The following is a 15,488-nucleotide window of genomic DNA, read 5'->3' as shown; positions in this document are numbered from 1 at the left end:
CCATTCTCAAACCGTGCCCCAGGGCAGATTCTTACTTGCCACAGATGGATGGGCCTGGGACAGCTGCTGAAGGCCCCCACAGGGCAGGTGGGGTTGGGAGAGGCGAAGTGGGCTTCAGAATGGTTTTCCCAGGGTCTCTCTGTGGAGAGTGATGGGAGAACCCAAAGCCTGAAGCATAGACAAAATATTTGTGCCCTCTCAAATTTTTTTAATAGACAAAACATGTTGTTTTCATGAATCACAAGCCTAGCAGCTCCAGTAACAGTGGCTTTCAACAATTTCTCTGAAGAGCTCAAACTGTGTAATGGATTCAGTTTCACCGGGCTTTATGTGCTATAAAAATAGAGGCTATAGAGGCTGGGTAACGTTCATATCAGGCTGGTTACACTTAATCACAGAAGCACAGTGGGTGGGCTGGTTGATGCCAGCATCCCAGAGTCCTGGGGCTGACCGGGCATAGAGGGAGGGGTGCTGGCAGAGCACTGTGTCCCCCAACCTGGGGGTGTCCCTGCTTCCACCCAGGCCATGGGGCTCCGGGAGGGCCCTACCTGTTTGGAGCTCTGGGCCTAGCTTGGTCGGGGAGGCATGAGGCAAGCCATAGCCACAGAGCATGTGGAACTTTCTGCTAGGTGGGAGCCGGGGGCTGCCAGAGAAAGCCTTCCTGAAGAAGCCGTATCCAACCTAAAGCTTGAAGGATGAGTAGGAATCAGTCAGGCAAAAAGAATAGAAGACAATTAAACCAGGCAGAGGGAGAACATGTGAAGAGACCTGGAGGCCAGCAAGGCCATCATGTTTTTAAGGCAACAGGAGAAGCCAGGGTAGCAGAAGGGGAAAGACTTGTGCCAGATGAGACTGCAAAAGGTAGAGGGAAGTCAGTCCATGTAGGGCTCCCCAAGCCACACTCAGTATTGTAGTCTTTAATGATAGTGGGAGCAAGAGGCCATGACCACGCCTATTATATTGGCAACAATCTCTCTGCCTGCCGTATGGAGAACGGGCTCAACACGATCAAAGAGATAAGGTAGGAGGCTATGGCAGTCATCCAGGCAAGAGATGGTGATGGGATTGGCTAGGTTGGTGAGAGAGGAGACGGACAGAAGTAAACCACGGAGAAGATGTTTATTCAAACACTGAATTACATGTTTAAGAGGTTGTATGAGGGTTCTCCAGACACAGAACCCACATGAGATATATTGATAGATATAGAGATATAAATATATATCTCTATAGATATCTATCTCTATATAGATATAGAGATAGATATAGAAAGAGATTGATGTATTGTAAGGAATCGCCTCAGGCAATTGCAATTATGGAGCCTGGGAAGTCCCACAATATGCCCTCTGCTAGCTGGAGTCCCAGGAAAGCCAGTGGTGTGAGTTCCAGTTCAAAGGCAGGGGAAGATCAATGTACCAGCTGAAGTAGTCAGAGAGAGGGGCAGAGGAAGCAAATTTCCCCTTCTTCTGCCTTTGGTTCTATTCATAGCCCTTAATGGGTTGTATGATGCCCACTTACATTGGGGAAGGCCATGTGCATTACTCAGTTCACCAATTCAGATGTTGATATCACCCAGAGCACCATCACAGACACATCTAGAAATCATGTTTAGCTAAATATCGGGGCACCCTGTAGTCCAGTCAAGTTGACACAAAAGATTAACCATCGCAGAAGGAACAGAACCATGCATAGTCACTGACTGGGTTGGGAGGGGATTGGGAGGAGTCCCACATGACTCTCAGCTTTGGGGGCTCAGACAGTGGGTTAGATGGTGGGACCATTCTCCACGAAGGTAGAATAGGTTCACTTTCCCTGGAGGAAGAGTAGGCTGCGGGGAGGATGTTGAGTATGTGGTGTGGAGCGTGTCTGAGGGGGACTAAAGAGGGAGGACTAGGGTGAAGCATCAGATAGCAGAGTCATTTGTGTTACCACAAAGATGCTAAATGAAGTCTGGGTATGGGCCCAATGGGCCACGAGAGATGACAGACAGGCAGGGGGAACCCACTGGAGTATAGAGTGCTGGAAAGCGGGGGAGGAGAGGGTTTCTAGCAGAAGAGACGAGACAATGATATGAAATGCATCCAGGAAATCAAGTAAGATGAGTGAGGTGGGTCCATTGGATCGAGATGCTAGGAGGTCATTGGTGACCTTGGCCTGGGGCACTTTCAGTTGAGTAGTAAGCCAGACTCGAATGAGGAGAGGAATATCTGGGAGGTAAGAGAGTGGAGACAGAGTCTGTGGTGGGGGCAACACTTTCCAGGAGTTGAGAAAGGACATTAGCATGAGTGAGACCAAACCCCATGGGAGGACAGTGGCATGAGGGAGACGAACACCATGGGAGGACAGTTGGGATTTTTTATGTTTGTTTGTTAGTTTACCATTCAGGTCATTTTTGTTCAACAGTTGATGAGTTCCTACCACGAGTCAGGCAGTGCACTAAGTGCAGGGGCGACAGAGAGAGGTGAGCGAAGCCCACAAGGTCTCTGCCCTCATGGAACTGCTATCCTAGAGCTGAGAAAGATGTGGCAATGTTTCTGGGCTGAAGAGAGTCACCCTCGTGAGGGGAGTAGCCGAAGGCCCAGGAGGATGCAGAGATAGGTCACTGATAGAACTGAAGCCGGGGCCCAAGCTCGAGGGCCACCAGCTCTGCCAGCAGTGGACAGTTCATCCTTTGAAACGAACAAGCAGGATGGTCTTGAGAACGGTGTGCAAATCCCACAGCTCCAGCTTCAAGCTCGAACTCTGCTAGGAGCTGAGTGCCTCACATTCCATGGCCCCTTCCCCATCGTTTTCAGGTGGGATCAGCAAGTCACATTGCCTAGGGCCACACAGCCAGTAAATGAGAAGCCATGGTGGGAGGGGTGGCCGAGAGCAGCCAGACTGCTGGCCCCGTCTTCCAAGAGTGAAGGGCAGGGCAGAGTGGGTCAGGGGCTAGAGGATGTTTGCTGGAACTCCCTTGAGCCATTTCCTCCCTCAGACCTCCTCCTGTTCCCACAAAGACCCTGGGTGGCCAGTCTGAAGACATGGGTTTGCATCTAAGCCCCGCCACTGAACTGGCTAAGTGAACTGGCTCACATCCCGGCTCTCCATGGGCTCCAAATGGTCGATCTGTAAAATGGGGGATACTGGGAAGAGGGTCGGCTTCGTGGATGGGAGAGCTTGTCGTTAGTTTACCGGGACTGTTTCTCACTCACGCAGGGCTCTCCTCTCTGTGTCTTCCCCCAGATCAGAGGCGCTGTGGCTGCGTGTGTTTTTGAGCCGCTCAGCATCTGCACCTTTACAGCAACTTTTTCCACCTCTTCGTTATTGTTGGACATTTTCCTTTGGCCCCCGACTCTCTTGAATTTTACATACACGTCACATTTCAGTCATTGGTTATGGAGACAACTGAAAGCAGATGCAGTGCTCTATGAGGAATCACCTGGCAGGCAAAGCCGAGGACTCTGCAAGCTCAACTTATCCAACCCCATCCCTGGGGAATCAGGAGAGAGGTCCTTCCCCACCCACGACAAGGGTTCCCTGCACCAGAGGCACAACTGACCAATAGGCAAGTGCCTATGCCCTCCGGGTTTCAGAATCTACCGCCAGCTTTGTGTGGAAGGGAGTCATGGGCCAACGGAGAGACAGGAAGGAAGAAGGAACAGCGGGGGCAGCAGCTGCTACACCGAGGTGGGGTGGGGTCTGGGGACAGAGGGCAGGTTTCCTGTCATCATGCTTCGCTCTTGGTCCTGCTCTTGCCCCACCTGTGGGGCAGTCCAAAGTTATCCCTCAGGCCATCAGCCAGGAACAATCACCCTAAACTAGGTGGTTGCAGCTCCCCCTGCCTTGTCCGGGCAGCTGCTCTTCACAGGGGGAAACTTTAGTAGCTGATCTGAAGCGACCCAGAGCATCTCAGCAGCACGGTTCTGCCGGTAGGCTTGTCAGCCGGATCTGGAGCTGTGTCAATGTCTTTAACTCACTTCTGCTGGAGCTGCTCCCTCCCAGACTGGACCAGAGTTCAGGAGGCGTGACCAGCATTTCCACTCAAAGCACGGAAGACTTTTCTATCAACCTGAGTACCCTGGGAAGGCAAAGCTCTAGGGAGCACCCACCACACTCCCAGGGAAGCAGAAGGTGGCAGGATTAAGGGCAGGACCGCCACAAAACAACCCCGTGCTACTGTCGCCACAGACCCATGGACTTCTGGCCCATCTGTTTCTATGTGCCCTCGAGAGCAGGAGCTCCGCGAGGACGGGGACCTCGTCCCTAGCCCCAGTGCCTGGCACCCAGCAGCCTTGACTCAAGGTGGTCACTCTGGATGAGAGAAGCCCACATGTGGAAAGTGAGGAGCTTCCTGTAGCCTCCTGCTGATGGCCCTGTCCCCAGGAGGGGTGGGTTCTAAGGGCTCCCCAGGTGGCCCTGCCACTTATTTCCTTCTCTCTGCTCATGAGGTGGCCCTCTTTCCCTGGGCCAGCTATAGTCCCTGACGTTTGCTTTCTGTCCTTCCTGTCTTTTTAAGGAATGGAAGGACAGCTGCCAGGCTCTGTGAGTCCCCCTTCCCTTTCCCCTCTGTCTTGGGGAGGGCCCTGGGGCTCCAGGGATGACCTCAGTACCAGCTGCTTCCAGAAGCAGGAAGCAGAATTGTTTACAGGTTCCTAAGTTTCATTAGCAAGTAGAGAGGAAGCTCCCAGATGCTCGGAAGATCTGGGTTTGCAGCCAAAATCAGGCTCACTTACTGGGGCTTGAGACTAGCCGCCTGAGACTGTGCTGTGAACAGAGCTGGGGGGCAGCAGACCATCGCACCCACTAGCTTTGAAAGGCCTCTCCCATAGCACCCCAACATAAGAAAGTGATAAAAAAAACAGCACTGCACTGGGTGAAGAGAGGCTGGAATAGCCCTAACACACTTCCCTGAAACCATGAAACAATTGGAAACAAGATTTTAGCCCAATCTTCCATGTGAGATGGGAAACAGCCTCAGAGCAGAGGAAGCAATTTGCTTAAGATGCCCCAGTGTCAGAGGTAGGAGACACTCCCAGGTGTACTGACCCCGGGCCTGGGTTCCCTCTACCTCCCTCTTCTGCTTGCAAGGGAAGTGGGAGCAGGTAGCAGACATGGCTATGAGACCTCAAGCCGGTCAGGAGTCTGAGGAGTGCGTGGCTATCTGAACAGCTGGGAGAGGCCAGTGGTTGGAAGGTATTGGTGGAGGCAAGTGGTCAGGCAGGCAGACAGACAGACAGACACAAGACAGACGAGGGCAGACAGGCAGACAGGCAGGCAACAGCCCGAGGTGAACACTTGCTCTGTGGGGAGGAGGGGGCTGGATGCCCTGTAGATTTCAACACAAACTTGCATGCAATTATCTGGGTTTGTTTGGTCCCCAGTGAAGGCCCTAAGCTCACCATCACCTTCAGGGAAAAAAGATGATATGTTTTCTTTGGAGACGCTTAGCTCGAAGGGAGGGAGAGCTTTCGCCCCCATCCCTTTCTGTTAATAAAACAGCTCCTATTTTAATAAAGATTGAAGCCCTCCAGCAGACAGTTCAGAGGAAAGAAATACAGAAGATCAATAAACATATGAAAAAATGCTCAGGTTTATTCATAATTAAAGCAATATAAATTAAAACAACAACGAGATAGAGATCATGTTTCACCCATCGCAATGATGCCTTTTAGAAAGTTTCATAATATCTTCTATTGACAAGTCTGTGAAGAAACCAGCACTTTCTTCCCCTTGGTGAGGGCCCCTTGGTGCAGCCTCTTCAGAGGGGACATTGTCAATATTGGTCAAAATTGTCAGCACACGTGCTCTAGAACCCCACAATTCCACCTCTAGGCACCAGCTCCACAAAAACATGTAGACACATGTGCAAAGAGGCATGTCCAGGAATGTTCCCCACTACATTGTTTATAAAAGCAAAAGGCTCTAGACACCCCCCAGATGTCCACGAGCATGTGAATAAACAGGGGTGCAGCCGTGCAGCAAAATACCGCACTGTGTTCAAATGACGTGAGGTAGATTTGTTCTGACAAGGGAGATCCCCAAGGCACATTGTTCACTTCAAAAAGTAAGTTTCAGAACAGCACGTACCTCAGATGTATGATCTCATTTATGTAAAACACTGCAAACATATACACACACACATCTAAGCCAGATGTTCTCTGCACCCCTCCTCCCCACTCCCAGAGTCATCTGTCTAACCTCCATGTGGGAAGACCCTCGGGCTCCCTGGCTCTCTTCTCTGGGATCCTTCCACTGGGGTTTAGGTCTGTTCAGCCCTCCACTCACACTTGGCCATGGACCATCCTCCTGGCCCCCACAAGACTTGCAAGATCACTCTGTACCCACGCTTCTCTAGCTCTTCGGGCCCCTGAGGTTGTCACACCAGACAGTGGGGGATTTGGGGAGTGTTTGGAGTAAGGGTTTGGGGCAATTTCAGAAGGAAATTATGCTGTTGGAGAGAAAAGTTCAGCATGCTAGAGAGACATGGTAAGGGACAAGTTCAAAGTCACACAGCAAATTTAGTCTCCCACAGCCCAGCCATCCTTGGTACCCAATTCAAGAGAGGCAGACAGGCTAAGGTGGTGAAATACCAGGGTTTCTGGGTGGCACTGGGGGCCCTAGGGATTGGGAAGGAAGTCTCCCCACCCTCTCTGCTTGGCTTTAGGTGGTGGGGTCCTTTGCCACCAGGGGTCAGTTCTTCTGCATACACCTGGACCCGGTGACCCAGGGCCCAGGAAGCCCCACACTGGTCAAGGCCAGTTGGTAGTCAGAGGGGAATCTGATCTGAGGTCAATAGCGCAAGGTCATGCCCATACCTATCCAGCTGACTTGACTGCTCTCACAATCAGCCACCCTGTAGGGAAGGGACCGTAAGTTCCATCCATCGTCCAATGGGGAGACTGAGGTCCAAAGACTTGCCCAAGGTCAAATCTTGAACTCATGTGGAGGATGGGCAGGGCATAGGGTTGCCAGCTAAAATACACGGTACCCAGTTAAATGTGAATGTCAGATAAACCATGGATAAATTTTTAGTGTATGTAAGTCCCAAATACTGCATACTTACACTAAAAAATTATTTTTTGTTTATTTGAAATTGAAATTCAGTTGGCATCCTAGATTTTTATCTGTTCAATCTGGCAACTCTGGCCTGCCAGAGACGCGCGGCTCCTGCTTCCCAGGCTCCCGAGTCCCACAGAGCACACTTCTCTGCTCCTGAGGTGGCCCTCCAGAAAGCTCGGATTTCATTGCAGCTGCTCTCCTGGAGCTGGACAGGGCTTCTCCCAGGGTCCTCAGGAATGCAGGCAGGGCCTTTGTCAGCTCTGCTCCGGACAGCTTGTTCCCAGAGCTGGACAGGTGGGGCCAGGGAGGGGGTCGGGCAGCCCACATCTTGCCACCCTCTCTAAGCGAGCCCGGCCCCTCCCCTTCCTCTCCTTTGCCCCTTTCCTTCCTCCCTTCCTCTTCCCCTCCCCCCTTTCCTCCTCTCCCTCCCACCTGGTCCCAGCTGTGCTTGCTTTCTTTTGCAAATAACCTCCTCTTCCCCAGGGGCTCTGGGGCTGTTCCCAAGAGCTGAGGGTTCACCTTTGGTGCGTGTATGAGTCGGGGTTCTCCAGAGAAATGGAACCAATAGGATGTATGTGTATGTACATAAATGTGCATATATATGTGTGTGTGTACAGAAAAATTTATTTTAAGAAATTGGCTCATGCCACTGTGGGGCTAGCAAGGCCAAATTTGCAGGGCAGTTCAGCAGGTTGGAATCTTGGGGAGGGGTTGATGCTGCAGTCTTGAGCAGAATTTCTTCTCTGGGAAACCTCAGTCTTTGCTCTTAATGCCTTCAACTGATTGGAAGAGGCCCACCCACATTATCAAGGATTCATAATGTCCTTTATTTAAAGTCCACCAATTGTAGATATTAACAACAGCTACAAAATGCCTTGATAACAACACCTAGACTAGTGCTCGGAATAACTGGGGGCCTTAGGCTAGCCAAGTGGACACATAAGCCTGACCCTCACAGAGGTTTCATCAGTAGGGAAGCTGAGGGAGAATTTGAACTTAGACCGGGGGGGGGCAGGGCTGGGGACACTCGGGGCTTTGGTGGCCGTAGGCAGGTCCTTCTTCTCCTGCCCGTCCCTCCTTTGGTTCTCATGGCTCTTGTCCAAGCTGACCCAGGGCATCAAAAAGCCATGTCCCCTGTCTGGGAACTCTGGATTGGGGAAGGCAGGGGATGCTCTGCAGAAGGAGCTTTCTTAAGTGTGCTGTGGCCTGGATTATTAGCCAGAGCTGGCCTTGCAGAAGCCATGATGGGATCTAACCCTGCTTTGGCCACTGACTGACTCTGGAGTCCTGTGCTAGTCTGCCTCTATCTAGAAATGATGCCGGGTGGAGCCTACTTGCCCCCCAGTGGGGTCAAATCAGATGACCCGAGAGCCAGGGCAGTTCTCACAGGCAAAGGTTCCGAGCCTTGTCACTTCTCCTAAGTTGCTTACAGAGTAGCAGGGGAGAAGGCCTCGAACCCAGCCAGCAAGATACAGCAGGAACAGAAGGTGCTGGGTCCAAGGCTTAAGCCCATAGAGGGAGTCTGGCTCCACCCCCATGTCCAGGTGTATCTTCCTTGAGCGCCTACCCCTCAAAGAGCTGATTTGCCAAGTGTCTCCTCTGTGCCTTGCTCCCTGTGCATTCTTGGCCACAGCTTACAAGTGGACAACTGGTTATGATGGCAGGAGGACCCCCAACATCAAAGAAGACATAGAAATGTCCATGGCTGAAGAGCTGGTTCCTGCAAGCCAAGGGCATAGCTAAGAGCACGTGATCCCAGCAGGTGAGGATCCCCTGTAATGTCCCTTTCCTTGGGTGTCTGCACCTGTGCATGTGTGTTGGGAAACGTGTGGGTGTGGCTAGGCAGACACTCGTATATGCATGCATGTGTGTTTGCATGTGTGATACATGTGTGTGTCTGTGCCTTGGTGTGCCTACACATATATTTGTGGTTTGAGTGACAACATCCCCCCGCCCCACATCCAAGCCACCAGTGTGTCTATTGCAAAACATTCAGAAAGCTCAATTTATGAGATCAATCAACTCAACTCTCTCTCCTAACCCTGCAAAGCCTTCTTCTGCCCTTTAGAGTAAAATCCAAACTCCTTGCGATGATCTACAAGATCCAAACAAGGTCATCTCCTCAATATACTTCCTGCTGACCCACTCCACTGTGCCTTTATGCCTGTCCTTATAACACCCCAAGAGTGTTTCTTCTTCACAGCCTTTGTGCAATGAATTCCCTCTGCCTGGAATGCTCTTTCCCCAGATTTTCCATGGCTGGACTCTTTTTCAGGTCTCTGCCTCAATATTGTTTCTGACTTTTCTAGAAGTAATCCCTTCCTTCTGTTATCCTGTTTTTATCATTTTGGGAGCATGTACGTCTTGATCTGAATCTACACTGGTGGACTATTTTCTGCCCCTCCCCCGTTCTCTCTACACACACAGATGGTCAGTTTCTTGATTGCTGCCATCTTGTCTCTTGGCCATTGCTGGCTTTTTAATAACCTAGCCCAGATATTGACACTCAGTAAACACTTGCTACATTTTGAATAGACGAAGAAACTGAGACCTGGGATGAGCTGGTAGACATCAGTGAATGGGTGTTGAGTGATTCCTAAGAAGTTGGGAGATCCTATCCTTTTTCTGGTGTGTTCTGTGCCCATGAAGCCTTGGTATAGCCTCTATGGTTGTTCCTGGGTCCTCTGTTCTTCACCCTAGAAATGAAGGGGCAGGGTTCCCAGTCCCTGGGTGTTTCTCAGAAGCAACAGAAATTGGATCTAAAGGCTGCTGGCTCTGCTGCAGTTTGGAATATGCCTGCAACCTGGTCCAAGAAAGTGGTACTGTATGGGGCCCTTGAAACTTGGTGGCTGGGTTGGGTTTGGGAGTACCAGCTCTAGTCTGAAGGTAGTAGGTCGAGCAGGGCCAGACGTTGACTTTGGGGGAAGGATGAAGCTCCTGTGTACTAGGCAGGCAAACGAGGACAGCAAGGTCCAGCAAGAGGTCAGGGCCATTATTTATTTGGCTGGCAGTTCAACCTAGAGCCCAGAATGCCTGAAGCACACATAGCTTCGGGAGTACATATATACTTTACTGTACAAAAGTCCAGGGTGTGTGAAATGACACTTTCTTTTATTAATAAATGAATAAATATATTTATGTTTATATATGTACATCTATATATGTATATTTTCTCTATATATCTATATTTTATATCTATCTATTTCTATATATAATTATGTATTTCTACATAAAATATATAAAAATATAAAAATAATTATATATAACTATATATAAATATGTAAATATAGATATACATATAAATATATCTATATTTATATCTTAGGGCTGGGACAAGGGTAAGGCAAGTGAAATTCATATGCTCCCTGGTTATTAGGAAATCCAGTCAATTGAATCTGAGTATATTGTGGCCAATTCTTTAAGCTACATTCAATTTGAGTGAGGGAATGTTCTAGAAAAAATGGTGGCTATACTGTTGCAAAGGATACTGGGAAAAGGCAGCCATTTTGGAGAAGAGGAAGACCTGACTGTTCTAGAGAATCACATGAGTCCCTGAGTTCCGTCCTTCTGTAGCCAATCCTTTCAGCTACGTTTGATTTGGGTGAGGGAAAGTTGTAGAAACATGGTGGCTACACTGTTGGAAAGGTTACCGGGGAAAGGCAACCGGGTTGGAAAGGAGGGAGAACTGATGTTCTAGAAAATCACCTGACTTCCATTGTTCTGTAATGAATCTTTTAAGCTGCACTCACCATCTGAAGGAATGTTCTAGAGAAAATGGTGGCCACGTTGTTGCATAAAATACTGTGGAAAGGCAGCCATCTTGGGGAGGAGGGAGACCTGACTGTTCTAGGAAACTACTTGAGTCTGGTAGTTCTGTGGCTGATTCTGTTAACTACATTCACCTTGGATGAGGGCAAGTTGCAGAAACATGGTTGTTATACTGTTGCAAAGGTTACTGGGGAAAGGCAACCCCACCTGAGAGGAGTGAGACCTGACTGTTCTAGGGAATGTTACAATAAATGCTGATATTATTCCATCCCCAATGAATAAAGAGAAAGAGAGCTCCCAGGTCACAGACCTCCTGGGAATGAAAATAAGCCAGAACTATTGAACTGGATTCATGTGTCCGAAGGCTGAACTCAAATCAAGATGCTCCAGCAGGTCAGGTTCATGCCCTGACACTGACGCGGGAGGCGGAGGTGCTATAGGGGGATTTAATTAACTTCTGGATTAATTAACGTTACCTCTTAGGACCAGGGGAGTACACCTTTAAAAACTAGAGTCCTTATATTGCATTTGGAAATTAAATTTAGACATTTAGAGTTAAATTTCTCAATTCTACTTATTTACTCATTATTTATTTTTGAGTAAAAAAGTTAATGGAACTCTTACTGCCTCTGAGAGAACCACAACCTGAAAGAACAAAAAATTCATAATACTGTTCTGTTCATTGGGGGAAAAAATGTAATGTGCCTTAAAAAGTGCATGAAGATAAAAATAACAGTTTTGGAAATAATTAACAGAGGGAAGCTGGGACTTGCTGTAGTTCATAGATTTTCCTAATCTCCATCAAATGTAAATAAAAATCCGATGTTTTACAGTGTATATAATTCTAAATAGAGGGTTTCTAACATTAAAATCAAAAGAGTAAAAAGGCAACCCTTTTTGGACAGTTAGACCTGTCATCTGATGGGTGATCATAAGTTATCATTGAGCTTACAGATGTTGTTAAATTAATTCTTATGATATTGATGTGTTAAAATATGTTATCTCAAACAAACGAACAAGCACACCCCAGTCACTGATCCTTATTTTGCCTTCAACTCTCTCAAAAAGCTTTTTCTCCTTCTGATCCCAAGATATAGGAAAATCAAGGGGATAGTGTGGAAATTGTTCTAGGAGAAAACTCTCCATCTAATTCCCCATTATAGTCCTGGAGTCTTGTTAACATACACTGTCCTTTTAATGCTATTTTTGAGGTATCTTAGGAAGAAGAAGGAGGAGAAGGAGAAGGAGGAGGAGGAGGACGAGGGGGAGGGGGGAGGGGGAGGGGGGGAGGGGGAGGAGGAGGAGGAGAAGAGGAGGAGAAGAAGAGGAGGAGAAGAAGAGGAGGGGGAAGAAGAAAATAAAATACTATGGCTCTGAAGTACTACTGTTCACACACACAAAAAAAATCACACACACAAAAAATCTGTGTGCACTTTTGAGAAAAAGAAATGTTGTCCTACCACAACAAATGGAGCATGGTGGCAAAGTTCTTATGAAAATCCTTTGGAATCCTTTAGACAGAAGATGTTCCACCTTGCACTTTAACATTTTCTAAGGAACAGAGGAGGGCTGCAGGTCTTTCTCAGGTGACAGGTAAGCCTTAATTGTCTATTTCCTTCTAAGAATGAGGCAAATAGAAGAGGCAGCCCAGAACGCTGAGTCTGGGTGAGGCCTGTCAGATGGCAGGTTCTGCTTTGGCTGTCCTGCCCAGTATCCTTAAGCACTGCGATTCACAGGGTCCTACTTTGAGGCACCATCACCTCCGCTTTCCCACTCATTTAGTTCAGGTTTGGGCTTGAGGGTAAGTGCCCGGCTGCCTACCAGATGGGATGAGAGCAGTGGGTGACTGTTCCATGTCCAGACCTTCAGTTAGTGCCCCTGTTTTCCACCTCAGTCCTCCTCCACCCTAGCGGCCCTGCAGACTCCAGGTCTGGGTCCTCTCGGAGGGCTGCCTGGAAGGGAGCTCCCTGCTCAGCTGCTCCCCATTTGCTTCCAAGAGCCACGAGCCAAGCAGAGGCCTGCTTTGCTGGGTTTCTTTATCGGCACTTTCTGAATTCCACAATCTTGTTGAGCGCTTTCATTCTTCATTGCCTCTCCCGTTATCTTGTTTCTTACGGGTTTATACTATTTTCCTGTCTTTGCTGTCACTTTAATGGAGTCTTAGGTGGAAGCAGTGTCAAAAAGGAGAGGCATGATAGTGTCATGGTTGAGAGCACAACCTCCGGAGTGAAACGTCCTGGGTTCAATGACTGCTCTGCTACTTACCAGCTGTGTGACTTGGGCAAGTTATTTGCCCTCTGCGTCTCAGTTTTCCTCTTTCAAAATGAAGTGATAGTGACACCCCTTTCGAAGGCTCATGATGGCGATTTAATGACTTGGTATTGGCAAGTGCTTAGAGGATGGTCCCTGGCATGTGGTGAGTGTGTGTTAAACAAGCAGCTGGTGAAATAGTTCCTCCTGCACTGGAATCCTAGAGCTGAGATTTGAACCCAGGCAGGTCTGGCGTATTCTGCTTCTTTGGCCCACACTGGCTCTTCAAGGCATGAGACCCCTCTGACCCCAGAGCTCTGGGCAAGAGACACCCCCCCCCCCAGTCCCAGGAGTCATTAGCAGATGGATCAAAACGAAGGCTGAGGGGATGACTGGGCTCACCCTGGTTTCCCAGTAGCCAGGGTTCTCTCCTGAGCTCCGGCGCTTCCTGTGTGCCCCTGGGAACTGTGGTCACCTCGCTAGGCCTCAATTCCCTTGGTTCTGAAAGTGAGGTTTTCCTCTCCCCTTCAGTGCTTGCTCAGACTCAGCTGATGTCTGCATGTCACAGTGCTGGCAGAGGACAGCTACCCGGGAAAGGAAGGACTGCAGGCCGACAGACTCACTGTCCAGAGAAGCTGGACACTGTCGCCACCTTACCCACCTGCCTTCATGGCCCTCCTGTGCATCCTGGCAGGCCCGGCCTCAACCCTGTCTCTCTCCCTGAGATGCGGGAAGGGAGAAGGGGAGGAGAAAAGGAGGAGGTAGAGGGGATGGCAGAGGATAAGAGAAGTCTATGCAGAAAGAGCGGGCCAAGAGGTCTGAGCAAGGGGTCGCCTGCATTCACGCCAAGTCCAGGTCTCCTCAGGAAGAGACCCCAGCAGGCACGGGTGTGGGCATGGAGGGACATCTTCCCTGGCGGCCCTCTCTGGCCCCCGCGTGTCACCCCATCCTGGGGCCCTCCCTCTGGGGCTGCTCTCCCCACACCTTTCCCGGCTCCCCCCGGCACAGCTGGGACGGGCTGGCTTCTTCCGGACAACGGGAAGGACACCAAGGTCGGGGCGAGGCGGCCGGGCCTGAAAACACAGGCAGCCCCGCCCCCGGGTCCCTCTGGGCCCACCCCAAGCCCCTGGTCTCAGATGCTCTGCTTTCTTCTTGCCCAGAGACACTTTGGCCTCCCGAAGGGCAGCAGAGGCCCTCCCTGTGCTAACGTCCTACTCTTCCCCCCACTGGTGTGCTGTGGGCCTCCCCAGAAGAGACTTGCTCACCAGCTGGCCCCGGTCTCTCTGCAGCTGCCCGTGATCACCGGTCTGCGCGCCGTGGAGGACCAGGGTGCCGCCTGGCGCCACAGGGAAGCCGTGTTCTTCGCCATGCTGTTGGCTACCCGCATCGCCAACCTCTGGCTGTGGAGGCACAGTGGTGCTTCGTGCCGACCCGCCGTGCAACTGGAGCCCTTCCCCCCTCCCCTTCTTCTCTTCTCTCCCTCGGCCACCCCTGCCCATCCTCCTTTCAGCTCTCAGCAGCCATTTCCCAACTCTGCCTGAGAGAAGCCCTAGCTGCTGGAAGGTGGAGGAAGTGTGGAATTCCAAAGGTCTGAATGCGCTGACACGCAGCCCCTTTGGAGGGCGAGGAGGGTGGCTTCCTCTCCCCACAGTAACACCAGTGGCAGGTAATTCCTGCTTGCCTGTCAGGGCTCCATGGTGACCATCTTAGAGCTAGACCTTGCCTCCGGGCCCTCAGCGTCCCTTCTGTTCCATCCTCGGCAGGGGCTGGGCTGTGTCTTCTCCGTTTTCTTCAATGTTGTGCGCAGGACTCTGTGCAGAGAATGTTCTCAATAAAAGTTCAGTGATAGCAGCAAACACTGGTGGCTGAGCTCCTTGCATCCGGGACTCATGTGGGAACAGCCCCTCTAGACAATGACCTTGGTTCCCTCTTCCCAGCCCCTTCCTCCCTCCCCGTCGCCAGACCAGTCGGGGGCCTCCTTATGGGCAGGGTTTGGCAAGGTCCTTCCTGTGCTGCTCCCACCAGCGACAGCTTATGGGGAAGCGGTTCTGCAGCAGTAGCTTGTCCTGGTCGGGTGTTACAGGAACTCAATCAGAGGAATCTCCTGAACAGGAACAGAAACTTTTCCATTTGTTCGGGAGGAAATTGAGTCCCAGAGAGGGGAAACATGGCCCCGGGGTCATCTAGCAAGACTGAGACAGGGTTGGGTCTAGGATGGGGTCTCCTGAACCCATCTAGGGTCTAGGGCTCAGCCTGCCTCCTACAGACTGGTCGGGGACCAGCCCCGACTCGGCTCTGGAGGCTGGATGGGAGGCCACACAGAGGGCCTTTGAACCCTTCTCCCCTGTGTCCACAGCCCTTTAACATTCACCTCATACAGGACAGATTGCTGGGTAGGGCAGTGGGACTTGACCTAAGAGGGCAGGAGTGTC

General features: G+C 50.5%; 1 protein-coding gene across 1 annotated transcript; it reads left to right on the top strand.

Moving 5' to 3' along the window:
- Nucleotides 1–8,480: 8,480 nt before the first annotated feature.
- FATE1 (fetal and adult testis expressed 1) lies at nt 8,481–14,899 on the top strand. Its single transcript, XM_073799545.1, is given in 5 exon segments — nt 8,481–8,720; nt 8,723–8,800; nt 9,739–9,857; nt 12,701–12,734; nt 14,065–14,899. Coding segments are annotated over 5 exon segments (792 nt in total). The 5' UTR covers nt 8,481–8,692; the 3' UTR covers nt 14,598–14,899.
- Nucleotides 14,900–15,488: the final 589 nt, after the last annotated feature.

This window comes from Tursiops truncatus, chromosome X (assembly GCF_011762595.2).
Source record: "Tursiops truncatus isolate mTurTru1 chromosome X, mTurTru1.mat.Y, whole genome shotgun sequence".
Lineage (NCBI taxonomy): Eukaryota > Metazoa > Chordata > Mammalia > Artiodactyla > Delphinidae > Tursiops > Tursiops truncatus.
Note: the sequence above shows the minus strand (reverse complement) of the source record. Positions and strands in the feature narration are given on the sequence as shown.